General features: G+C 39.2%; 2 protein-coding genes across 5 annotated transcripts in view; both read left to right on the forward strand.

Moving 5' to 3' along the window:
* The window catches only part of MSR1 (macrophage scavenger receptor 1), a 109,968-nt gene extending 96,314 nt beyond the window's left edge, over positions 1-13,654 (forward strand). For all 4 annotated transcript variants that reach the window (XM_032328929.1, XM_032328927.1, XM_032328928.1 and 1 more), the window contains 2 exons: positions 1,294-1,482; positions 12,374-13,654. In XM_032328929.1, coding sequence (XP_032184820.1) covers positions 1,294-1,482; positions 12,374-12,507 — 323 coding nt within the window. In that variant the 3' untranslated portion in view covers positions 12,508-13,654. The remainder of the gene's footprint in view (positions 1-1,293; positions 1,483-12,373) is intronic.
* A 10,699-nt stretch (positions 13,655-24,353) lies between these two features.
* LOC116581725 (SRA stem-loop-interacting RNA-binding protein, mitochondrial) lies at positions 24,354-24,748 on the forward strand. The gene has a single exon (XM_032328932.1). The coding sequence runs from the start codon at positions 24,361-24,363 to the stop codon at positions 24,694-24,696; it is 336 nt and encodes a 111-aa protein (XP_032184823.1). The 5' UTR covers positions 24,354-24,360; the 3' UTR covers positions 24,697-24,748.
* Positions 24,749-27,390: the final 2,642 nt, after the last annotated feature.

The following is a 27,390-nucleotide window of genomic DNA, read 5'->3' on the forward strand; positions in this document are numbered from 1 at the left end:
AGTTACTGGATATGTCTTGAATTAATTGAACTTTGTAAACTCATTTTCTAATACTCCATTTTCACATTGGAGGGATATTTTTGTTGATAGTTACAGCTTCGTTTTTTATACTACAGTGTTTCTCAAACTTCTATTTGGAAAGATATAAATAGAACTGCACTTATTCATTGGCTTTTTCTGATTATGTGAGAATACTGTTATTTTTATTTGGCACTATCTTAATTTTTAAAAAACATTTTGTCTCTACCTTTCATTCTGTTCTTCAGCCAAATGACTTTTAAACAAATACTTACTAGAATAAAAAATTCTTTAAAGAAAGCTTGATTCTCAGGGTGCCTGGGTGGCTCAGTGGGTAAGCCTCGGCCTTCGGCTCAGGTCATGATCTCAGGGTCCTGGGATCTAGCCCCGCATTGGGCTCTCTGCTCAGCAGGGAGCTTGCTTCCTCCCTCTCTCTCTGCCTGCCTCTCTGACTACTTGGGATCTCTGTCTGTCAAATAAATAAATAAAATATTAAAAAAAAGAAAGAAAGAAAGCTTGATTCTCCAAGTGGCCTGTTTTTTTGATATTAATTACACACTTTTATTCTTCTGACTCTAGGTTCATAATGTATATTTTTTAAAATAGGAATCATTTCATATTTAAAATTGCACATGATCAAAATTGTATAAAAGTTTATTGTATACAGCAGATTGACTAAACATTGAAAAACAAAATTATTTTTATAATTACAAACTTGGTATATTTCTTCACAGCATTTATTGCTTTAGTGATTTCTCAAAATATCCAAAGTAATAAATATCGTCACTATGGTTATCTTGATTCTCTTGGTAAAAGATAGGATGTTCGGTCATCTATTTTTGTGTTTATAGTATTATAAAATATCTTCTCTTCAACCTCTTATATCAAAAAGTCCCTGGATTTTGTGTTCCAGTGTGTGTGTTAGTGTGCAAGAAAATAAATCAATTCATTATATAAATTTTCCAAAATAGTATGAAAAGTCTACAGGACATTAACAAACGTGTAGCTATTGAACTTTAAAGTCATTGGAATGTAATCTTTGATGTTTTCTCCTATCTATAACTTATATAAATTTTATATGTAACTCATAAATGTTGAAACAGAGAGAATAGATTTTATTCTGCAATACTTGTAATTAAACTCTTTACCAACAGGTGGTGCTAGAAAGTTTAATATTTATTTCCATAGTTCAACTTACTGGAAAAAATGTTAATTTTTTTAAATATTATAAAACAATATTTATATATAATTAACCACCACTTGTTTATGTTACAGCTCCATTTAAGACAGTACGACTGGTTGACGGTAGAGGTCCTCATGAGGGCAGAGTGGAGATTTTCCACAATGGCCAGTGGGGCACAGTTTGTGACGACCACTGGGAACTGCGAGGTGGACAGGTCATCTGTAGGAGTTTGGGATACCAAGGTGTTCAAACTGTGCATAAAGGAGCTCACTTTGGACAAGGTAATTAAAAAGACACACACACACACACACATATTGAAATGAAATGTAGGCATTCTCTAATACATAGAATAAAGTAGCAGCGGGAACATACAAAATAGGAAGAAAAATCCTACATAGGAGTTTTTTGAATGGCTTTTCCTAGAAGGCAGAAATGAAAAGAAAGATATTTTTTAAATGACATATGCTATCAGGCAATCTTTAATGTTTAAATTTTATATAGACTCATCTGGTTAGGTGGAGAACACTAACATGAGGAATACAGAAAGACTGGTAAAGTAGAACAGGAGAAATAGTGACAAGTGAACCACAGACAATCCTGGGAATCTCACTTGATGCGTCTGGGTTTTGTGGGCATCTGAGCAATCCCATGTGCTCACTCACGTTCCCTCTTCTGTGTGACTGGAGAGGAGGGCATCAGCTTGCGCTTTTACCTCCCGGTTGTATCTCACAGAAATGAGAGCTATCCTTGGTGCCTGGTGGAGCACCTGTGTTCTGAAAGGACCGTGAGGAACCATGAAAGAGAAGGAAGCATAGGGTTCTGCATACCTACTATTTATGATTTCTCCAAATCCTTTAAGACATGGTGAGAAATACGGGAAGAGGAAAGTTACTTTCCCCTCTATTTGAGGTTGGTAAAACATTGAATAATTCTTTTGTTGCATGCATTTGTGTATTTTTACCTGGATGGCTCAATAACCTATAAATGTATTAGAGAGCTGGGAAGAAAATTTGCAGAGGACAGATTTGAATGTATACTCATGACATTTTTTTGTCTAATTTTTTTTTTCTAAACGGGTACCTTACAGTATAGGCTTTATGCATAATTAAACATACAAGTGCTTCAATCCTAAATGACAAAGAGATTAGAAAAAGTAACCGTATAAATTAGACTTTTAAAGTCAATATTTTTTACTTATTTGTTCCACTGTCCAAATCTGATAAATAAATAATTGGCTTCTCTGAAGTTGATGTTGACAAAAAAAAAAAAAAAAATTGGCCCTGTTGATTTTATAAGTGTTGTTTTAGACAGATATGGGCAAGAAGAAATTGTGTGCAAAATTATAGAGATAAGGTTATCTGGTGTTGCTGCTATTTTGTCTATAGTGATAAAATAGGGCAATGTGTCAAATCATATCAAAAAACTGAAACAGTATAAGACAGATTTCTTAAACCCATAAAAGATATTAAGTAATGTTAAGCTATGACTATGGGTCAGCATTGTGCTAAACAGGTGAATAGTACTAATGAAAGTTCACAGTTATATCTTTGTTCCTTTACCTAAATGAACTGACTGTATCAGATTTAAAAGGTAAATTAAAGCAAAGATCCAGGTTCCAAAGTCTGTGGAAGTCAGAAATATCATTTAGCCTCCTATGAAGAAGTGAGATAAGACAAAAGAGAGTGGTGATGGTGAGAATGTCAGCCCCTGGCCCAGTTTTTTATTTGTCCCTTATAGGTTTGAATAGAAGAAACAAAGGAAATAGAAAAGATCTGTAATTTGCTACAACTAAATAGATGCTTGGAATTTCCTTATGTTCCATCTCTACTACATTTTCAGAATTTTCTCCCCAGGTTGAAAAGTACAGACTAAAATCATTCTTGCACCGGTAAAAAGCAAAAGGTTTTAAAGTCAATAGCCTGACTTTTTTTTTCCCCCAGAGAAGAAGAAAACAAAATTTAAAAATCCCCAACTCAGTCCCTAGAGATCAAATGAATCAGTCAATCATTTAGCAAAACCAAACTGCCAATCTGAGTTTCCAGTATTGTATGGGGACAGAATTTATTTCTATGGGAACTAAGACCCATAGCATAAAAGGTCATTTATTTCAAATACTTAATCATCTAAAACATTTCAAATGACTCTTGGCATCTATGAAGTGAAGAGCCATGTTGCAAATAGATGACATACAATTTTCATCGATGCTGACTTACTCTCCTGGTAGATGGCTAAAATTCTTCAGTTTTAGGAATAACAACATGTGGATGAGTTATTAGGATGTGCCTATGTTGACAAAGTGAAATATTGTTTGCCATTTGTTCAGATAATGTAATCAGCATGAGCTAAATAGCTCAATCCAAAAAGAGAAAACTATCCTAAAAAAAACTTTCATCAAGATGACTAGTTTTATAGCTTACTTTATCCAAAGAGTTGACATTTAATTTTGTATCTTTACAAAACAAGCCCTATATTGCTGTTTATTAATCTCTTATATCTTGAAGTAAACCGTTCATCTATTACAAAGGAAAAACCAAAATCAGAGCATATGTACCTTAATTAAGGGGAAACTAATAAGGTTTGGCAAAATATGATCTATGGAAGAATGGCAAACAAGATGTTCCCCAGTTTCATTTCTTCACTGAATATGAAGCTTAGTGCCTTAGATTTCAAAGCTGTTTTCTTTTCATTGTTGTTACTGTTGTTTCAAATTTTTATTTAAATTCTAGTTCGTTAACATATAGTGTGATATTGGTTTCAGGAGTAGGATTTAGTGACTCATCACTTACATGTAACACTCCAGTGCTCATCCTAAAAAGTGCCCTCCTTAATGCCCATACTCATCGAGCCCATCCCCCACACGCCTCCTTCCAAACAACCCTCAGTTTTTTCTCTATAGTTAAGAGTCTCTTATGGCTTTCCTATGTTCATCTGTTTGGTTTCTTACATTCTACATATGAATGAAATCATATTTGTCTTTCTCTGGCTGACTTATTTCTCTTAGCATAATACTCTCTAGTCCATCCATGTCATTGCAAATGGCAAAATTTCATTCCTTCTGATGGTTGATAATATTCCACTGTATATATATATATACCACATCTTCTTTATCCATTCATCAGTTGATGGACATTTGGGCTCTTTCCATAATTGGGCTATTGTTGATGATGCTGCTGTAAACATTGGGGGTGCACAAACTGTTTTCTCTTGAGTTCCAAACATAGGTGGTACACAAAATTGGAGATGATTGGCTTAAGCTTGCATTAACATTAAGGCCTCATCTCATAAGTAAAATATCCTTTTCCCCACAGCCTTTATTCATTTCTGTTTTATCTCTAGGGATTTCAGTTCTCAAGCACTGATAAGAAGAGGCGGAAAAAAAAGTATTCTGAACTATTGGAAGAAAATGTTTTCCACTTAAATAATTAATGAAACAGTAGAGTTTAATCTTATGTGAAATTATTTATTTGGCTGTGTGAAGACAGTTCTCTCAAGTTTTCTTTAGATAACTGACTGCTTCTCTAAGATGAGGGACGATTTTTAGTGAGGCTGGGTATTTGTGGTAGTTGGTGATTCTATACATCATTCTAGAGTTTTATTATAGTGAAACAACCAGGTATGTCTGAATTTGGTTTTTCCTTTCACATTTTTAAGTGCCTACTGGAATGAATTGGAAAGCCTAAGAATTTTGAAACTAAGGAGATATGAGATGAAACCTTAGCTCTGCTATTTATGTCTCAGAGATTCCATTTTGGTTCCAAAAAAATAAGAATAATAACACCCACATAAGATTTACTCTGAATCTTAAATGAGTTGGCATATAGAAAGGGCCCAGCACAAAGCCTGACTCATAGCACTGCTCGATACAGGGCACGGATCACTGCTGGCAACAGCTCCTACTATATAATTCCAAGGGTATTTGCCATCCTCTTTGAAGGTCAAACAGTCAGATTAGTGTTAGGTTGTCTATGACATCAGTGATGTTCCAATGGTCACAGAGGTGAATGTGATTTTCTACTCTATAGAAGTGTAGCGGAAGAAGGGCCCCATATGGGGACTCCCAACAGTGTCCTCACTCTACTCAAGACAGACCTGCTCTGATGTCAATTCTGTGTAGAGTTCCACCCCAAAACAATTAAAGAATGATGATGAGAATTTTAAAATAAAAAATAAAGCAAGATGAGCTGGGAGACGTAATAGAACTGAGGCTATTTGTTCACAAGTAAAAGAACCTGAGAAATAAATTTCATGATCTGCTTCATTGTATGTTGTATTTTCAGAAACAGGCTTCTATTGCAAGCTGATTTGGGATTAGACACGGCAAACACCCTTTTTATGTGAACCTGTTTCAACTCCTCCTTGTTTTTTCACTCCTCCACCTTAATTTATAGTTTCACTCAGGAGGAAAAGAAAAGATAATTCTGAACGCAGGATGGCGACCAGAAAGGAAACTTAGAAATATGAATGGAGGGGTAGGGGTAAGGATGACGGAATTGCATTCAGGTTTTAATTATTTGTCGTTCTCTTGGGAAAGTAAGAAGAATCGGTTTGACACTGTATTATACATTATTCCTGGAACTGAACCAAGAAGAAAAAAGTTTAAATTTATACCCTTTGTGTTATTCCCCCTTAAAGAAAAAAACACAATTTTCTGAACATAGTTTTCTCCCCTGCCTCCCCCACCCCCCTTACTCTTTTTCTTTCTGGTTTTAAAATAGCAAACCTGACTTACCAAAGATAATCCTTGTTAGCTTTAAGAACAATTACTTTGCAGCTGCAAGCAAAATGATTTATAGGAATAAAGCTTAGAGCCCACTCCTATAAATAGGTTCTTTCCTTTGGATGCACCTTTTGCATACAGTGGAATGTAATCTTTCTTTTTTCCTGAGTAGACAAAAAAGGTTAAAAATTAAGGAGGCACAGAGAGGTTGCTGGTGCTTGTCAGGGCGTGGCGTGGATTAGGGTAGGGAGAGTGAGTCGCTTCTTTCCCTGTGCAGGCTTTCTAGTCTCTGGACCCCGTGACCTCTGGGGTAGCAAACTTGTGTGAACTCTATCGGACAGCCGTGGTCCTCCAGCTGCGTCAGAGCCTGCGCACTGAGGCAGGAAGTTGGAGCTGGACCCGGAGCGACCAGCTCATCTTCTGAGTTTACAGGAGGTTGTGCTGCCTCTCCACACTTGAAAGCAGAAACAAAGGAAAATTCTAGGGCGCCTGGGTGGCTCAGTGGGTTAAAGCCTCTGCCTTCGGCTAAAGTTATGATCCCAGGGTCCTGGGATCAAGCCTGGCATCAGGCTCTCTGCGTAACGGGGAGCCTGCTTCCCTTCCTCTCTCTGCCTACTTGTGATCTGTGTCAAATAAACAAATAAAATCTTAAAAAAAAAAAAAAAAAAGAAAAGAAAAGAAAAGAAAAATTCTAAGCACAAGCATCACCTTCTATTGGTACCCCTTTCGTAATCAGTTTTCTAAAGTGGAAGTTTTAAAAATACAAGAATAAACTGAAGGAGATCAAAAATATAACTGTCCCTCCGAACTTATCCTCCAGAGAATGGGAGTAAAAGCAATGTCAGATATAAAATATATGAATGGGTCAGAACTCAAATTCTTACAGACTGCTCCCTGTACACTGAAAGATTTAAAATGTGGATGTTCAGGCGTCGGGTGTTAAGGAACCTGGTTTGGAGTCCATAGAGTTTTTAACTTTTTTGTGAATTTTTTTTTTAAGATTTTATTTATTTATTTGACAGAGAGAGATCACAAGTAGGCAGAGAGGCAGGCAGAGAGAGAGAGAGAGAGAAGAGGAAACAGGCTCCCTGCTGAGCAGAGAGCCCGATGTGGGACTCGATCCCAGGACCCTGAGATCATGACCTGAGCCGAAGGCAGCGGCTTAACCCACTGAGCTACCCAGGCACCCACTTTTTTGTGAATTTTAGGTTAAAAAGTTTTATGTTTAAAAACTCTATGGACCTGTTTTGTTACTTATGGTAACAAACACAATACTAAGTATGTAATAGTATTGTTAATCAAATGCATACTATATGATCTCATTTCGTGCTCGCAGTGCCTATGAAACTAGACATGATAGCCCCAATATACACAGAGAAATTTCTGTAAGTAAATTTGACACAGCTGTCCCAAGACCTGTCCAAATTTATATAACTATCATGGTGGTTGTGGGGGAGGGGTCAAGATGCTCACTTTCACCTATGTCTTTCCATTCAACAGAATGTCCTTCTAAGTTCTTTATCCTTAAGAATTTGATTTCTATAGAGCTTGCTTCTTTAAAATCTTAGAATTATAGAATTTTAAAGGTAAATGAAATCTCATAGCTGTTTCAACCCCATCTCCTCCTTCTGCCTCATTGCTAAAACAGGGAAAATCAATGTCTTCCTCAGAACTGCTACACTAGAACAGAGAACTATAGTTTACCAATTCTCGATTCTGATTCCCATTGTTCCTACCTTTGGTTTTAAAAACTCACAAAAAAAAAAAAAAAAAAAGCTTTTTTTCTCTCAAAGAGGAAGCTGATGACAAAGCACTTCCCAACTAGAAATCTTAAAAGTAACAGATTCAAATCACCAAGCCATGACTAGATTTAATTAAAATTCATTCAGACTTCTAACCAACAGTGGTTTCTGCCTCTTCATGTTATCTACTCAGCAGCTAATCTCAAATCTCATCACTGCACCATCCTTCTGGCTAATATATAAAATATGAAGACTTTTTTTTTCTCCAGAAAAGTGGTGTTATTCAAGATCAGATTTAAAAATCTCAAATCCTTGAAATAGATACCAGTATCTTTTGTTTGTTTGTTTGTTTGTTTGTTTGTTTGTTTTTTTAAAGAGATTAAGAGGAAATGGTATCACAGGTCAAGCATATTCTCAGACATCACAAACCAGCCTCGTGAAATTCCAGGAGTCGTGGACAACACATTGATAGCTGTGGGCTTTTGGAAATACAAAATCAGTCAATGTGCCCTCCCTCCAGCCCCCAAATTGTAAAGAGAATTGTAGATGTGTACATGGTCAGGTACATAAACACATGGATGATACATAAATAGGATTAGAAAATTAAAAAAAAAATCTAAACTGTACACGTCAATTTTGCATAGTTTCCCACAAACTGGAAAGATAGTTCAGAGGCAAATAACAATGAAAGCAGCAATACCTAACATCCTTGAGAGATCGTTATTATGTAAAGAAATAAAAACAAACTTGTTTTTTAATCTTTGAGGTTTACATGAAGGTAAAATTTTATGAATACTCGGCTACCTTTGAATTAATTTTTAATGCAGAAAACAATTTGGAATGAGATGGAAAATGCATGTTAAATAAATTTTTCCCTTAGGCTCAATAGTCCTGAATGTATTAATGTAAAAATAAAAACAAATCTTGGAAAATTATTTTTATAACTCTGTTCGGGCTTCTATGTAGTCAGTGAATAGCACCAAGTTTTAAAATGTCGTCATGTTCTGTTTCTTGGTTGTATTCTCTGTTATTTGGAGAAAAGCACACATTTTTTTCCCAAGTCTCAGTTTAACTATTTACCTGTGATGTGGAGATAATTGCCATTATTTCACAGGGTCGTTAGAAGATGTAAATTTTAAAGATCATATGTGAAAAGGCCTAGGGTGTTCCCTGGGAATCTTTTGCACACAGCTGAAGACCAGACTTGGAGAATTGCACAACGTATTGATCTTATCCATGTGTTTCTTGGTGGAAAAGGCACTGGGGTTCTAGATCCAAGTAGCAATTCTGCTGCTAAGTGCCTCTGTGACCTCAGTTGCTGTCTCTACCTCCAACAGAAGCTTTCACAGTTCAAGGATGAATGGATTTTGATTTTGATTTTGTTCGCCCAAAACAGATTGGGTGAATGATTGAATCTAAGAAGGAGGGGGATTGCGTGAATCCTTGATGAAAGGCACTGGCTCAGGGCAGACCTGGGGTGGGGCTGGTGGCTCCATCCCATATTAGCTGCATGACCCTCTGCCGATTACTTATCCTCCCTGAGATTCCCTTTCCTCGACAGTAAAATGGCACTTTGAAAGCCCTTAAGTGTTTTTTTTTTTTTTAAGATTTTATTTATTTATTTGACAGAGAGAGATCACAAGTAGGCAGAGAGGCAGGCAGAGAGAGAGAGAGAGGAGGAAGCAGGCTCCCCACTGAGTAGAGAACCCGATGTGGGGCTCAATCCCAGGACCCTGAGATCATGACCTGAGCTGAAGGCAGAGGCTTTAACCCACTGAGCCACCCAGGCGCCGCAAAAGCCCTTAAGTTTTGAAGGTCATTTGAGGATTCGATGATTTGAGGATTCAATGAGAGAACATATCAAAAGTTACTTTGAATGTTTTCAGCCTCATCATTAATTCTTCAAAGAGTGGGCTTAAATGCTCATTATTTATGACGACAGCTTTGGTATTCTGACATTCAGAAATTCCTTTACTGCTATTTCTAAAAATTTGTGTTCACCCGTCAGCACAATGATCGACTAAATAATATCTATCTTCTGCTGCCCCTATGGAGATGCGCCGGCTGGTGCTACGGCCCCTGGGAGGATTCTCGTTCTTAATTCTCTGTTCCTGAGTTGTAAGACTTCTGTGCTGCTGAGATCTAAATCCCATGACTTGATCTACAAAATGAGTGAAAACATCACTGTGTCCTGCCGGAGAGCCTGACTGTTCTTGTCCCCCGTTATGACCGAGCCCCTCTTTGACCAAAAGTTTTACTTATGTTTATTTATACAATTTATAAATGTTTGTACATCTAATAAGTACAGTTTATAGATGTCCTACTGTTTGTGCTCTCTTCTACATTCACGTGGGAGGAGCGTCACCATTTGTGCAATTATTATTTTTATTTGGCTATAATTTGAGTCACTGTTTGGGACTCCCAAAAATTTTATATAGACTTTATATATGTAAAAAGAAGCCCACGCACAAATATACTCAACACATACAGACACACAAACACAAAAGAGACTGGGTTATACCTACTAAAAGCAACTTGGGAACAAAAGCAGCATTCCTGGTAAGGTTTCTGATTTTGAGATTATATTTCCTGGATCTTTTCCTTTTTATCTGCCTTAAAATTTCAAGCCAGAAAGGGCTCACTCCATTATCAACATTTCAAAAAATACTTGCACTCTCCAGGTTACTACGTTTGTAATTAATAAGCCCGGGAAAACCTTTCTTTTCTAATAGAAACATTGTTTGGACACCAGTGATTTAATTATTATTATAGAAAATGAACAATACAAAGTTCCTAATTACTTTGGTAGCATAAACCTCAATATAATTTTGTCCCATGTTTGGATCTTTCTAGTAAAGGAACAAATTACTAAAGATTAAGTGAATGCACAATTTATTTTAGAGGTGGAAATACAAGTTTCCTATCTAATTCTGAGTAAATAAAAACTTGAGACTTCAGAGGAAATCTCTCCACAGGCATCCTGTTAAATGTCCTTCTAGTTTATAGATTTTTTTTCTTTAATCCAACTTCCACATTTCTGTCAGACATACATTTCTAAAATATAGCTCTGATGACATCATTTCTTTTGGTGACTTATTATAAAATTCTGAATATTGTAAAACATGTCCCTGGCTTTCTATCCAGCCTTCCCTATGAGTCCTTGTCCCTCATGAATGTACTTTGTGTTTTAGATGCCAGGATACCATTGACTCTTGTAATATATCAAGCCTTTTCAGGCTGCCCCCACTATATGGAATAACTTCTTTTTTATACATGGAAAAGCTCTGTCCATTTTTTTAAGATTAGGCCAAATGTTATCCACACAGTGGTTATAAAAATATTTGTAATTTTTTCATATCTGCACATACTACTGTATAATTATTCAACTGTCAGCCACGTACATAATTCTTGCTTACTGAATCCACAGAATACTTGAAAATTCAGCAAGAGTAATGTCATTATATGTGCCGTTATACATGCCTCTTTGGAAAAAGTCTTCATCTAGCATTGTGTCATAGCTACACAAGGTCTGTTTCTGAGCTGAAGTTATTTCTAAATAGGTTTCCTACGGCTCTGTGACCGAAAGAGAACCTTTCAACATCATATTGATCCAGATTGAAGAAATTTATTATTGATTATGCTGACAGGATTAAGATATTTATTTACCATCCACCAGTCTTGCTAAAGGGTTTCTTGAAGTTTAGCTGCTAAATCATGTTTCTTGATGGCATGAAATATTCTCGAAATCTCATGAGGAAGTTTGCATGATATATATTTAACAAAACCCAATACAACCTTTCATTTAGAGGTTTTTCAAAGGTTCCATTTCTAACTGTCTTACGTGTAAAAGAAAGGGGAACTATTATATATGATACATGCAGAAAATCATTAGAGAATACCAGAAAAATATTTCCAAACATTATTTTTAAAGTGAACTTTTTTGGGCATGCTTGGATGCCTTTCAAAATGCCCTTGTTTTTGTATTCATTGATAAAATAATGTCCTTATCTTCAGAGTGGCAGTTAAGTTTGCATATTTAGTTAGCTCGGTATCTCCCTGGTAGCCTGCTGCTGACAGCCATTTTCCCTTCTAATGTGTCTGTGGAAGAGTTCAAGATAAAGAGAGCATTAGCTCTGCCATTTTGTTTTTGTCTACCTTTGCCTGCAATTAATAATCTATGGTCTTCTTTCAGGATAATTTGTAAGTCCTTTGCTCATTTTATTAGTCTTAGTTTAAATAAAAATAGATAATATATTTGGTAAACCACGCATGTAAATGGCAAAACCCTGGAAACCAAGAAAAGAACTCTAGTATATGGTAACATTTCAGAGAATGCCTCATACAGATGCCCTCAGACCATCAGGTCACGGCATATGCCTATGATCTGTAAAGCTTATTTCTTTCTTATTTCTAACAATAAAACCAGTCTGTCCAAACCATTCAGTGTTTTATTTATGATTTCACTGAGCTGTGTATGTACCTTTGTTACAGCTCTTACTACTTTGTACTTAAGTAGTTTACTCACTGACAGAACATATAAGTTTTCAGGGGCAGGAGATTAATTTTTGAATCCTAAGAAAAAGCATAGAACTTGTATATAGATGATATTTGACCCTTTGTTGTTAAATTAGTGTATAAAATAATGGTTTTTTCCTACTTAGATAGAAACCCGAAAACCATACTTACTAACGCATTTGTATCTGACTGTTGCAGGTACTGGTCCAATTTGGCTGAATGAAGTATTTTGTTTTGGGAGAGAATCATCTATCGAAGACTGTAAAATTAGCCAGTGGGGGGTGAGAGGCTGTTCACACGCTGAAGATGCTGGAGTCACTTGCACTTTATAATGTATCGTACTTTCTTTCACCTTCGTGAAATCATTGTGGCAAAAATACTTTTATTATTTTGCTCCATTAATATCAGTTCAGTGAATATGTAAGAGATTAGGAATTTTGTCTAAAGAAAAGGAATATTTTAAAATCACTGGATAAACATATTGGACACCTTCATGCTTGCTATAGATCTGCATTTGAACCATTTCAATTTCTTTAGGTTTCTAAATGGAATTTCTAATATAATGACATATATTGAATGGAATATACTGAAGTTTAAGGCTTCTCAATTACAAATGCCAATGATAATGGAAACACCTTCCAGCCATTGACTTTAACTGATCTCTTCACAGGATGACAATTTTTGTCATTTTTGTCTTCTTTGTAATCTATTTAATTGACTTTAATTTAATCAGTTTCTTAATGAGAAGATTGGAAGAGTTGTTTTGTGCCAAGTTTGTGAAATCTCTAACCTTACACATTTTTTGAGGAAACGTTTTTATCTGGCCATTATGATCTCTGCATGTGCAGTACCTTGGCTGTTAGGTAGCATTGTTCATGATATATTCTGGGCATGATGAAAAACTGAGCAGATTTCTCATGGTCAATAATAACATGATGATTAAGAAAACCAACATGATTATTTTACATGATCATGTATTGACAGTTTTTGTTTGTTTTTACTGACCCAGGTGTTAGAAAAAGGGCTTCTGAGAAAAGGCACAGGCTCCCCCATCACTATATGTCTCTCAATAATTGGTGGATCAAAAATGTCATTTCAACACAGAGCTCAATTTGATGTGCATTTTAAATGAAGTTGAATAGTTGTTATCATTCCAGAATGCTGTGTTTAAAATATAAATACACTTTCCAATCTAAGTGGCTCCACTTTAAATAACAGCATGCAAATGTCTTGAGCACAGAACCTAGTTTCAACTACCCTTCTTTGAAGCCTTTCATGGAGTCCATTAACAATTGCAACCAGAAAGAGAGAGAGAAAGAGAGACAGAGAGAGATATCTGTAGCTCTCAAAGATCAGTGACCCTACGCATGCCAAATCAGTACCTTACCAACGGTCAGCCCATCACCAGGGTACATCTTAGAATGTGGAAGGTCACCTGGAACCCAGTGCCTGTCCCCAGCTGTCTAGGTATATAGGAAGAAAGACCAGGGATTGCTCTTAAAGCCCAATTGAGTATAATCTAGCCCAGAGAAGAATATACTTTTCAAGTTTCCTAAGTGCCACCCCAAGGGACGTGTGATGAGGAAGTAGTACTAGTCTGGAATGGCTCCACTCTTCTCTCTTCAGCGGTGATAAGCAAAACCATGGGCTGATGCATTCTTTCCACTCCTGAAGTCTCGCTTCACAAAGAGTAGCTAGAGTAGATTCCCTGCTTCTTGCTTGCAAAGGCAAAAATTCTCATGGAACTGGAAGTGCTGGAAATGGCCTGCTGAAAATGCCTTTTATCATGTTACATTCTTCTACTTGTTAAACACGAGTTATTTTCTCCAATGTAATTTTGTGGCTAAGAGAATGGGCTCTCAACCTAGACAGACTGTCCCTAAACCCTGGCCCTACATTCCGCGGCTTATTAAGTCCTTGGGCTCAACTGCATTGTCTGGGTGTTTCCTTCAGACGGCAAACAAGATAGTATTAAAAGGAATCCTTTGCAGGACCCCTGGGTGGCTCAGTCGGTTAAGCATCTGCTTTCAGCTCAGGTCATGATCGCAGGGTCATGGGATGGACTCCTGCATTGGGCTCCTTGCTCAGTAGAAAGCCTGCTTCTCCCTTTGCCTGCTATCCCCCTGCTTGTGTTTGCGCTCTCTCTCTCTCCCTCTCTCTCTGCCAAATAAATAAAATCTTAAAAATAAATAAATAAAAAGAATCCTTTACATGGCAGCCTACATGAGATGTCTGGGATCAGTGCTTATGGGTGCCACATGCTATATTGATGTAGGGTATATGGATACTGATTCTCCACCTATATATAGACAACTGTGTCCTTAAAACCAAGAAAGCCCTTTTTGTAATTGGGTTACTCAACTCAATCTGGTCTAGAAAAGAGCTTAACTTTGCCATTATATTTGGGACCTTTCCTTTGGAATGGTGAATTGCATTACCTCCTTCAGGAAGTGGTGATTTCGGGAAGGACAGATGGAAGAGAGAGTGGAAGGGGGGTGGGACAGAGGGAGGGAAGGAGGGAAAGGAGATAAAGAGGGAAAGAGGGAAGCAAAAAAGGAAAGACCACCTGACCAGAATCATTGCATTCCACTTATCTAGCCATGCATCAACATAAATGCAGTGTGCATTAAAATAATTTTTTTAAAAGAATAGGCAAGTAGAAAATAAGAATATCAGTTGATATTTAAGAACCAAACATACTTCCCCTCAGTTAGCTGAACAAATAATTTCAAGTAAAAACTTTCAATTTTTCCATAAATTACGAACCATGGTAGTCTGTGCTCAAAATGTGCACTTGGGGCACATACCTCTTACAAATCATATAGTAATGCTTGTGATTAAGAGGGAAATGGAATATTTGCAGCCTCGGTAATGTATACGTGATCCAGATTGCTAGGATGCTCATGCTTAGCCCAGTCATTGGCAAGAGATACAAACTTACTGTCACTGGATTAGAACAGTAACAATTATTCATTCTCCAGTGTTGGAAAAGCTCAAGGTTCATGAAAGGTCAAGGGACCATGTTCACTAAATGAAATCAAGATTCTGGCAGAGAACGGGACCAAGTGAATGACCGTCAGGTGACAGTTAACTGTTTCCACAGAGAGTACCATTAGGAGATGCCTCTGTTGAGATTTTTTTTTTTTAAAGATTTTATTTATTTGACAGAGAGAGAGAGAGAAATCACAAGTAGGCAGAGAGGCAGGCAGAGAGAGAGAGAGGAGGAAGCAGGCTCCCTGCGGAGCAGAGAGCCCGATGCGGGGCTCGATCCCAGGACCCTGGGATCATGACCTGAGCTGAAGGCAGAGGCTTTAACCCGCTGAGCCACCCAGGCGCCCCGAGATATTTTTTTAATACATTCAAATGGAATGCAGGGATTTTAGGAATATGTGTTTGGCACTAGATACAGCTTTTTATCAAGCATATAACCGCAATGTAGCCTGACTTTTTTTTAACTGCTTTTCCCTTAGTGAATGTTAGGTGACAGATTTTCACAGGGTTTTTTTTAGTCGAATCAATATGCTTGTCACATCACAAAATGGAACACTATTCCTTTCTGATATTTATCAGCTCTTGTTTACTACAGAGTACTCTAGTTTTTGAATTTTATTGTAACATGTAAACTTATTTTTACACTTGTATTATCTGTTAACAAAAAACTTGTTTCAGGTGTTGGTTATTATTTAGAATATTTACCTAAACAAAAAGGAAAATTAGGAAGTATGACATCAGCAAAATGGTGGAACGGGCAGCTCCACGTGCTCATCCCCCACAGAAACATTGAGAAACAAGTACAAGCCATCAGAACCAACCTCCTCAGTCCTCTGGAAAACCGTCAAAATTTTACAGCAACTAAGCAAATGCTGAGTCAAGAGAAAGGCAACTTCCAGCCAACAGGGAAGTTCTGTGGCATTTTTACTCACCCTTGTCCTAACCACTCCCAATTTGGTCATGAGACAGCCACCGCAGAGGTTCCTCATTTGGAACCCTGGCCCACGATTCCAGAGGACGCAGGGCAAGCCTTCTTCACAAATGTCTGTGTGTGTCAGGGTGAACTCCCGTGAGGGCTCCCTGAAGAACGGGTGCAAACTTAACATTCAACCCCGTTGTGCCCAACTTGGAACTCAAGCTGGAAAAGCAGCGTGCCTTGCTCAAAAACTCTACAGACTTCAATAACAACCCTTACATGCCGGGGGCCAAAGGTTACAACTGAGACATATGATAGATCGCACAATACATGCGAGCAAAAGCCCGGCAGAGCTTCTAAGGACATTTTTAAAAAGCCACATGTACAGAGGACTGCAGAAAACGGCACGTGCCCAGGGCAAGATACACACGCGACCGCAAAGACTGGGACAGGTGACTTTTGTTGTTGCTGTTGTTAGTGTTTTTTGTTTGGTTATGAGTTCCTTGGGGGGAAGGGAGGCTTGTTTTTGGTTTCTAGTTCCTGGTGTTCAAAGACACTAGTGCAACAGAAGCCAAGAAACAGAGACTGCAGTGACCTCCCACAACAAGGAACACCGTCTTTGCAAAAATCAGTTTCGGGAAGTAACTAAACAAGTAGACTACTACAGCCTTCAAGGAAGAAAAACAGAACAAACCATAGGGAAGGGGGAGAATTTGCCTTTCGGGGTTACCACATGAGAGTCCAAGGTTCAGTTTTCAATAACGACCAAAAAATCCCAAGTCATACAAAGAAATAGGAAAGTTACCCGCCCACCCCCCCCCCAAAAGGACAAAACAGATTGACAGAAAATGATCCCTGAGGAAGTCCAGGGTTGGACATACTCAACAAAGTAAAACAACTGCTAAAATATGATTTTTTTAAAAACACAAAGAACTAAAGGCAATCAGGAATAATGCATTAAAATGAGAATATCAATGAAAAGACAGAAATTAGAAAACAAGAAAGAAGTCAAACAAATTTTGGATCTAAAACGTACAATTAGCAATGTGAAAAAATCACTAGAAGAGTTTAGCAACAGTTATGAACAAGCAGAAGGAAAGAACTGGCTAATTTAAAGATAGGACAATTGAACCTCTTGAATCTGAGAAGCAGAAAGAAAAAAACAATGAGGAAAAGTAAAAAGAACCTAAGGTACCTGTGGGTCGTTGTCCACTGGACGAAACCACGCATTGTATAGTCCCAGAAATAAATAAATAAATAAATATGTGTCTGTGTGTACAGACACACACACACACAGACACACAAAGAGAGAGAGAGAGAGAGAGAGGAGGAGGAGGAAGAGGAAAAGCATCTATACGGGACTACATTTTCCAGAATTCTCTTTCCTACATTGTTCTGGCTCATCCTGGGCCACACAAGACATTTTGCATGGGAGCTTAGCCGCAGTTACGGTTCACATTCAAAAAGTCACTTCGGGGGCAACAGGGTCTGATACATGTCTACACTGCGCATCACTGCTCTGCTGGTTCACCAGCTTTGCAGGACAGCAGAACCTGGAGCTCCTAGAGTTCCCTCTGGAGCCTGCCTGGGTTTCTCTCAGTCCTGAGCCCAGTATGTGGTTAGCTTCTTGAGGAACTCGTCACCTTCTCCGGCAGGCCACCTGCACCATCAAGTCGAAGGCAGGGAGAAAGGTTTCCAGGTTTCCAGCTCATCCGCGTGGGTTTCAGTTTGCCCTTGATCTCTGTTTGCGTCCAACTGCCCTTCTCGCCGGCTGACCCTGCTGACTTCAGAGCACACAGCACAGGACACAGACTACTCAACCAGCAGCCCTCATCCACTGTTGTGTCAGATCAAACCCCTTATAGGGAGACGAGGAACTGTAGCTCTAGATTTTGAGCCAGTGGCTTTGGGCAGAAACATGGACAGAAGAATAGGGGTATTTAATAATCGTTGTCATGGGCTTGCTATTTAGAGTCTCTTCTGTTTTGCCAAGCATACAAGTGAAAACTGGAATTATTTTTAATTACTTTGGCTGCTGAACAGTGCTTTCTAAAGGCAACCATCTTTGAGACAAACACACAAACGCAGGTTTTAACAGTTACATAAAGTATCCAACTTCTGTGCTGTAGGTTTTTCTACAAAAATGTGAACTGCACCAAGAATTTTAAAAAGGGGATTTACTATATTACTTTAATAACTCTGAAATTGAATGTGACCCTCAAAGCTCTTTGGGGTTCCTTGAATACAAAACCTTAGATTTCCATGCCTGGAGGAATTTTAGGTGAGGGAGAAAAACAAGACTGAAATACATTTGCTAATTGCCCATTAAGAACCTCCCTGGGGCCAAACAAGTTCACTCAAACCTGTAAAACTTTGCAGTTTTTTTAAAAAAAATATCTCTGATGCTTCATGCTTGTGACACTACCCTGAACAGGCTGATAGAATTACTGACATAAATTGTTCATTTATTTTCTTTTATCAAATCGTGTAGCATTGTCCCATTCTAAGGGTTCTAGGACAGAATAAATTGAAAACAGCTACTATTCTGAGGAAGCCCCTGCTATCTTTTGGAGACTTAATATGTTCTCTATCCCCGTCAGCTGCCAGAGTGATTGGGGATTAAAAGGATAACCTGAGAAGGTTCAAAACAAGAAAAGAGGGAAAGAAGGAAGGTCGGGGAGAAGGAGAAAAGGAGGGATCTGAGCAGCAACAAATTTGTTAATCATCTCTTCATTCTATGCTGCAACTTTTGAACGAGGAGGTAGGTCAGTTTGTGATATTTTTAAACATCTTACGCTAAAGAAATGAGATAACAAATGATTTAGGGGGGGGAAAGGGTGTGGAACTGCAGTAGTAAATCATTATTTTTATCTTAGCATTCAAATTCTAAATTGACTTCCTACTCAAAACAGCTTCATTCCACATCGCCGTCGTGAGGGAATCAAGAACTTTAAGGGAACAAATTTATCATAAAAATTTCCTACCAGTGCCTGTGTACTCAAATTATATTTGGGGGAAGATATCCACCCATAAATTTGATGTATGCTCTCCTAGAGACACCAGAAAAGCATTTCTTATTGTTGTTTTTGTTTTAAAATAGAATTACAATATTATTTTCTTTGATACTGAGAAAAACTGTGTCACATTAAGATAAAGCACAAAGGCGTAACAGTCTCTGTGCCTTATGCTTTTCTTGTAGAGCAATGAACTTAAATAATCCGTTATTGTTTGCCAGATGCCCTCTACATGCATAAGGAGAGCGGTGTCTTCAGGGAAAAAAAGCTGATATTTATTAGGAAGCCTTAGAATGTGGTCAGTGTAGTAGGCAGGAGGGTGATGACCCCTTTTTCTGTCCCGGCTCTGCCTTGTGCTACCAGCACATTCTTTAGGGAAGTCACGGAGCCTCTAGTCCTCACAGGCAAGCACAGGAAGGGGGGACGATTCCTTGTGGTTTTGCTAACTCAGGATGTGCTTGCAAGGACCGGGTGTGAACGAGAATTACTGACAGGTCAGAAGTGACTCATTTTCAGGCAGTCCTCAGCCTCCCCATGTTCGGTAGTGTTTTTTAAAAAAAAAAAAAAAAAGGTAAAGAAATTGAGTTACCTTGAAGTTGGTTTTGTTTTGAAGGCTGTTTTCTTTATATTTTGATGCACCTCTTAGACCCATACCCATGAGGGCTTCATTAGCATTAGAGCTATGAGAATACTCTGTAAACAGAGAGTTCATTATGTATCTAGAACTTTTCATTTACTCAGACATTTAGGAGGGAAGAATTGCTGTGTGAATCGGCTTAGTCTAATTTAGTGAAGGAATTATTTTATAAAGGGAAAAACATATAAAACAACAAGGGGACATTTCCGAGGCCTCCTGGGGGTACATGGCTTGCCTGGTGGAGACCCTCAGCTCTTGACATCCATAGGCTAAGAAAAAGAAAGGGGAGAAAAAGAGGAATTTTCAGAGACTGATCCTAAGCTGAGCCCTAGCAGAAATCTCAGATCAAGAAGCATTGGCCAAAAGACTCCCAGATGAATCTGCTTCCTCTGCCTTCCAAAGATGTAAGCCCTTTCCTGAGTAATCCCTTTTTTCTCTTTACATAGTTCTTTCCCATCTCCCATTTCTTTACTTTCCCTCTCTCACTCCAGAAAAGGCTTGGGGTTTAATTTAAAGCTGTTAGACTGAAACCGGCCAGTCCTCCAGATCGCCTGCCAAGGTCTTAATCCAAACCACTCACTCACTGTGGGTCCGCCAGCATCCCACAAGCACACCTCACCCCAGGGGCGGGCTGTGGAAAGTTACAGAGAAGTAACAAACCAGAGAGCAGAAGGGAAGAAACTTGAGCCCTGCTTAAGGAAGAGGTTATGATCTGACGAGAAAAATGTGGTTTGCCACAGAGGAGATGTTATCAGCAGGGCCACAGAAGGATACAGTTTGACCAACCTGAAGGAAACAGGAAGAGCTGAAACAAACAAACCAATTGCTCCAAGAACAAAAACCCCAACTCAGAAGATTTTAATTGCATTGAAGAGGCATCTGGGAACCACAGCAGAGTCATGGAAAGGGAAGGGGTATCTAATGATGATCGTGGCTAGAAGAAAAGCTGGTTATCTGCAGACTTGAGGGCCTGGTGGTACATAACGGGCATCCGTTAGCTCGGCTAGGGGGTTATTTAAGCTGAAAATGATAATCCTCTCTATTGCTCCAGAGATTTAAAGCAGGTCACTAAATCTGGATTGGAACCACTCAATGCCCTTGTTGATTAATTAGCATGAAATTAAGCGTATGGCACTTTCTATGCTCAACATTTTTTTTTCTTCAAAACAATGCATTTACACCTTGATTCCGACTTCGGTGTCACTGTGACAATAAAATTAGAATCTGATCCGAAAATCTGTGGAAGCTGCGCAGCCTAACATTTTTTTTTTTTTTAAGAATCTATTTGATAGAGCGAGAGACAGCAACAAGCAGGGGGAGCAGCAGGCAGAGGGAGAAGCAGACTCCCCGCTGAGCAGGGAGTCCATTGCCAGGCTGGCTTCCATGACCCTGGGGTCATGACCTGAGCTGAAGGCAGACGATTACCACGCTGAGCCACCCAGGTGTCCCACAGCCTAACACTTAAATTAGCAGTATTACTATTATTGCTGTCCACGATGAGAAAGTGAGAGAGAGGCAGAGAAAACTGGTCTCTATTTCATACCCAAAGCATGAGTCTAGCTTGGTATAATTCTGAGTATAGAATTATGTGTGTAGGAAAAAATCTTAATATATGATAATATAAGTTTCTTCATGGTTCTGATTAATCACTGTGGCATAATTACCTTGCTTTATTGTATAATTCATGTTACAAGATTACCAGGTGCTGGCCTCGTTAGTAACAGAGACACTGCTTTAATTTCCATATTTTTCTTAAAAGGCTTAAGTAAGACCCACCTTGGCCTATTATAGGCACAGCTCTGTGTGGGAAGTTTTAGGGAAAGAATTTTTGGCACAGACCATGATTGCTGATTCCTCTCTCAACTTACCAATACCTCTGTTGTCTAGGTCTCCTGGTCAGATGTGAGTTTGGGGCTGTTTCCCCCAGATAGGGATTTCAACTCCATAAACTTCAATCTGTGAACATCAATTCTCTAACCTGTATATATGCGGATAATAAAAGTACTTACAGACTTCTGGCTAAAATCCATAAAATAATGTGAGAGCACTTGAGAGTAATCTTTAACGGTTGATATTAGGTAAGAAATTACTTAGAAAGAAGGGTTTCTCAACATCAAATAGTGAGGGGGACTTTATTAAAACCTTTAATGATTAGGCTGATGGACAGAGTTTTATACTATATATCCACTTTAATTCATAGGTGTTGAAATTCTGGCTTCCCTGCTCTAGAGTCTTAAAAAAATACACTTTTAGGACAGGAAAGTATGTAATAGGGTGCTAATTTAAGGAACTTATTTTGAAGGATTACAAATGTGTTTTTATGGTTATCAGAAGTTCTTTATGATCTGGATATATATTATTTTCATTCCAAGGTCCATAGTAAATTACAAAGTGGGAAGATACTGCTTGTAGATAATTTCTCTTTGCTCTAATGTTCTTGGAACTGGGAAGTCTTTTTTTTTTAATTTATTTATTTTCAGAAAAACAGTATTCATTATTTTTTCACGACTCCCAGTGCTCCATGCAATCCGTGCCCTCTATAATACCCACCACCTGGTACCCCAACCTCCCACACCCCCGCCACTTCAAACCCCTCAGATTGTTTTTCAGAGTCCATAGTCTCTCATGGTTCACCTCCCCTTCCAATTTACCCCGACTCCCTTCTCCTCTCTAACACCCCTTGTCCTCCATGATATTTGTTATGCTCCACAAATAAGTGAAACCATATATAATTGACTCTCTCTGCTTGACTTATTTCACTCAGCATAATCTCTTCCAGTCCGGTCCATGTTGCTACAAAAGTTGGGTATTCGTCCTTTCTGATGGAGGCATAATACTCCATAGTGTATATGGACCACATCTTCCTTAACCATTCATCCATTGAAGGGCATCTTGGTTCTTTCCACAGTTTGGCGACCATGGCCATTGCTGCTATAAACATTAGGGTACAGATGGGTACAGATGGCCCTTCTTTTCACGACATCTGTATCTTTGGAACTGGGAAGTCTTTTTAAAATTAAATGCTTTAAGTTTACATACAATGGACTGGTTTCCCTCTCCACCAGCAGAGGGAGACCTAGGTCCATCCCTCTCAGTCTCTCCAGGAATTTTACTGGAGTGAAAAATCGGAACTAAGGCTTTACCTGTTCAACCCAGGGTTCCCTGTCCTACTTTCTCTGAGTTCATTAATTTAGGATTCATCTTTGTGTTCCAAGAGTCCATTTCTTTTTCTTCCTTGACTCATTATGGACACCATTTGAATGTCATCATGCCCCAAATCTCACAAACACAGAGCCTGATATTTTAAAGAAACAGGGAAGATTCCTGATGGCAAACAACTCAAATCCAAATAATAGACTTCCCTGCTGCTGAAGTTTCCTACCATTGGGAATGTCTCCTTGGTTGACCTTACTGCCCCTTTGCTTCTCAAATACCTATGTCTTGCTCCCTCCTCTCGGGCTCTGACTTGTTGCCTGATGCCTATTAATCATTTGTGCATCACAGATCATTTTATGTCATTTTTCTTTCACTATATCCCTGACCAAGGAGTCTTCCTTTTCTTGAAATCTGACAAGCATTTACCCAATAGAGTTATTCTCTGAGAAGATCTGTTATGAGCTATTAATCATATGGGTTAGTTTTGAAGAGACAACACCACCAAACATTTATTAAGAGCTCAAAATGAGCAAGCATTTATCTAGGTTCTGTGAGGAAAACAAAAATGAGTAAAATAAAACTCTTAAAACAAGAGATGGGCAGGAAGAGTCACCATTGTTCTAGATCTAGGACTTCATTGTTCATAATCTGCAGAGGCTTTAGCAAATAGATACGCTCTGTTGCTTAATGACTCAGTCTGGGTAGTTGCTGAAAGAAGGCTGAACTCATGTTAGAAACCCAATCTCCATCAAGTAGGTATGATTTCAAATGACCATAATCCTGGTCCGAAGGTTTCCCAGGACCTTGGTGGGGGTATGTGATCCCAGGTAGTTCCTGCCAGCAATATCTCTGTTTCAGTCCAGCGGGAGCTTCTGAGCCAGTCAACCTGAATGTTCCCTTGTTGAATCAACCTCCTCTATCGTCATCTCTGGTATCGGAACTTACTATCTGGACCCCAGCGGAACATCTGTTCTCTTTATCTTAGCATTCTGAAGGGACGGAGCTCCCGTCACCCCAAACTCCTTGATCCTGCAGTATCTCTCCAGCTATCATTGGGAAGTAGTTCAACTCCTTTATCACTTTATTCTACTGGCAATGTAATGCATAATATCACAGCCCAGTGCTTCTGAACAATGCTCCATTTACGAGATAATGTGAGTAACTACTAGTTCAAGCACAGAATTGTAAATAGACCATAAAAAGGTATTTGTTCATATAAAGTATCACTCATCGCTTTCCTATCATACCCTTTATCTAAGCACTGTGTTAATGTCTCTATGCGGTAATAATTTCATTTTTGAACTTTAAGATAAGTCTCTAAATGACTCCAGCATCTGCTTAGCTGAGGAGCCATAACCTTTCCTGAGTGTGGGTGCCAGACCCTATTAACTGGGCTCTCTGAACACTCGGTGACTTCTCACAGCACATTTGCGCAAATTAAAGCTAATGGAGAGACGTCCTCGATCTAGAGATGGCTGCTTCTGCAGTGAGGGGTGCTGTGGCGCTGCGAACGAGTGTTAGCCGGCCCGTGGCTTTTGTCAGAAAAATCCCCTGGACCGCGGCCTCGAGTGAACTGAGAGAACACTTTGCACAGTTTGGCCATGTACGAAAGTGCACTGTACCTTTTGACAAAGAGACTGGATTTCACAGAGGTATGGGTTGGATTCAGTTTTCTTCAGAAGAGGAACTTCAGAATGCACTACAACAAGAACATCACATTCTTGATGGAGTAAAGCTCTACGTTCAAGCTCAAAGACCAAAAGTTTTGCAAGGGGATCAGACATCTGATGAAGAGAAAGACTTTTGAGACTATTACTGCCTGTTAGAGTAAATAAAATAAAAAATTTTGTCTAAATGTTTTTATTTGGAAAAAAAAAAAAAAAGCTAATGGAAAACAATTCACAACTTAAAAAGGAGACGACTATAAACAAATACAACACCTTAGTCATAAAACTTTTGCTCTAGCTGAGTGTTCTCTCAAATAATAATGGTGGCATCTCGATCAATAGCTTTTGCAGAATGGAAATGGCTAGAAGACGCTGGAAATAAATAGAAAGGCAAAAGAGAGAAAACTGTTGATTTCCCAGCATTTGCAATTTCTGAGCCTTTGTCAGGAAAGCAGAGTTGCAGAGTGAGGTGAAGGATGACGCCCCGATTCCAGCTGGAAAAGAATGAGCCCCTAAGGTGGGCTTGGTTGCCGAGCCGGCTTTGTCCAAGGTTCAGGCACAGGCTTCGCCCTTAGATAGCTGAAAGGATGCAATGGCCGGCCCAGCCTGCAGGGGGAACACAGAAATGGGGAATTGAAGTGCATACCCTGAGAGGTGAAAAGGCACAACAGCAGGAACACAGCATCCAAAGTACAGGAAACCTGGCTTCAAATCCAGACTCGGCATTTCACGAGTTGACAACTCAGGTAGTCTGAGCCAAATCATTCAACCTTCCTTAGACTCACTGGTCTTATCGCTCCTATTAATGTCATAATATTTAAGAACCATGGTATTCTTCTACCTCCTTGGACACTTCACTGAGGGTGGTGTGCTGTAGTCTGGTTCAGGGCTTGGAAGAGCAGACCAGATGTCAGCCTGTTTGGTCCTAAGGACTAGAATTGAGGCTTCTAGACCAAAGATGGAGCAGGGAGGGCCCTAGCAAGGGAACAAGGCCTCTGAAAACTCAAACTGATATTAACAAGGCAATGAAACAAATCACTCTGGGCCACCTCGGAGCCTGCAAAGTTGGGGGAGAACCCAAGTGGGATGAGCTAGATGCCCCCAAGTATGGTGAGCAATTGGGGTTTTAACATTCACCTTGGGACATGGTGAGCTGCTGAGCTCTGCAGGAAGGATTGTGAGCACAGCTCCCCATGGGAGCCAAGGGGTTGGCATGGTTGCTGTGTCCCAGCCTTACCTAACCAAGGCAGCAATTACATTCTAAGAGATTTTCTATTCTTCTGCCTGGAGGTTGTTCCAGAAGAGCCTATTTCAAGGTGAGACTGGTATTCAAACCAAAGGCCGTTCTGTCAGCAAAGAGATGACTCCCTCTTGACTTCCCTTATAGATTTATGAATAAACTCCTCCAATATTTCTCCACCGAGCCCTTAGAAAATGGTCTTCACTACTTCAGGGTCAGTTGCTAGGCAGTTTCTCCTAGGTTGTGTTTCCTGCAAGAATTTCTTGTCTAGGCAGCTTGGTATGCTGAAGTGGCATTTCCAGAATCTCAGAGAAGGTTCCGTGGGATGTATCGCACTGTAATAGCATCCCCAAACACAGGCTGATATGTTGAAAAGCCAAGAGACCAGGCCTAAAAGTAGATTTTCAATTGCAGTTCTACACAACCAGGTCTGTACGCCATTCTTGAGCTCAGCGGCCGTGTGATTCTACCCCATTTCTTCCTCCGCCCCTCTCTGCCGGAAGGATTCTGGAATCCTGCTATTTTCACTTAATTTCCCCACAACCTAAATCTGCACCAAGTGCAGGTGGTGGGAGACCAGAAGTATGCTTCTGCTTCGGTAGATCCTCAAAGATTCTGGCCTAGCATGGTTGTGACCGTCGTTCTTTGTGCTACTTTTCACACTTTTTAGGTAGAAAATAGCATGACTGAAGCGAGTCCTCAAAGATACATGCTGGTCCCTATGTTTAACCTCTCTATCTCAATAAGAATCAGAAGTATGATTTTTTTAACCTTAAGGATTTATGAAAAATCTCATAAAAATCTGATAACTTCTGAAGAAAATTACAAACCTCTTTGAAAGGCATTGTTTTTGTGTGTGTTTTGTTTGGGTGCTCTACGAGGCAGACATCAAAATGCACTTGCTGTGGAACAGATAAGGGGAATGTCTAAGGGATAAAGAGGAAAGAAAGTCGGAGGGGGTAGACTGTGACACGGGACTGGGCACCGTGGAGGGAGAGTGAAAAGAGGGAGGATTGGGTAGGAATAGTCTTGGACAATAAAGCAATGCCAAGAAGTTTCTTCCAGACCAATGGGGAGTCTCTGAACCAAAGTTCCCTGTCAGAGGAGACCTGAATTAATGGCCTGTTTTAGGACGCCTCTGTGAGTCTGGGGCAAGGGCAACATCATCTTCCTAAAGGTTGTGTAGATTCAGAGAGACAGCAACCTGGGGCCTTCATCAATCCACTACGTTTATTACAGTAAGAAAGTGAGAAGTGCACGTTCATGGTCCCTGCCACATACAGCCACAATAAAGGAGGAAGAGATTTCATCTTCATGAATAGAGATTGGATTTTATTTAAAAAAAAAAAACTCCCTTCTTCTCAAACCTATCTAGGATCCCATAATTCCAACGAAAATGGCAACGGGATTTTAAAATCCATGTGTTGTTGGCTTTTGTCCTTGTTTTTGTAGAACTTAGGCTGACTCTGGGATTATATGGAAAAGAAAAACAAAAGAACAGACACCCTTGAAGAAGAAAGAAAGGGTGGGAAATTTGCTTCTCCAAATATGAAAATATTACAGGACTATACTAATGAAAAAAAAGGTAGTAACA

The sequence above is a fragment of the Mustela erminea genome, chromosome 21 (genome assembly GCF_009829155.1).
Source record: "Mustela erminea isolate mMusErm1 chromosome 21, mMusErm1.Pri, whole genome shotgun sequence".
Classification (NCBI taxonomy): domain Eukaryota; kingdom Metazoa; phylum Chordata; class Mammalia; order Carnivora; family Mustelidae; genus Mustela; species Mustela erminea.

Excerpts from the sequence above, each read along its gene's own strand:
- LOC116581725 (XM_032328932.1), top strand. The coding sequence starts at position 24,361 with ATGGCTGCTTCTGCAGTGAGGGGTGCTGTGGCGCTGCGAACGAGTGTT.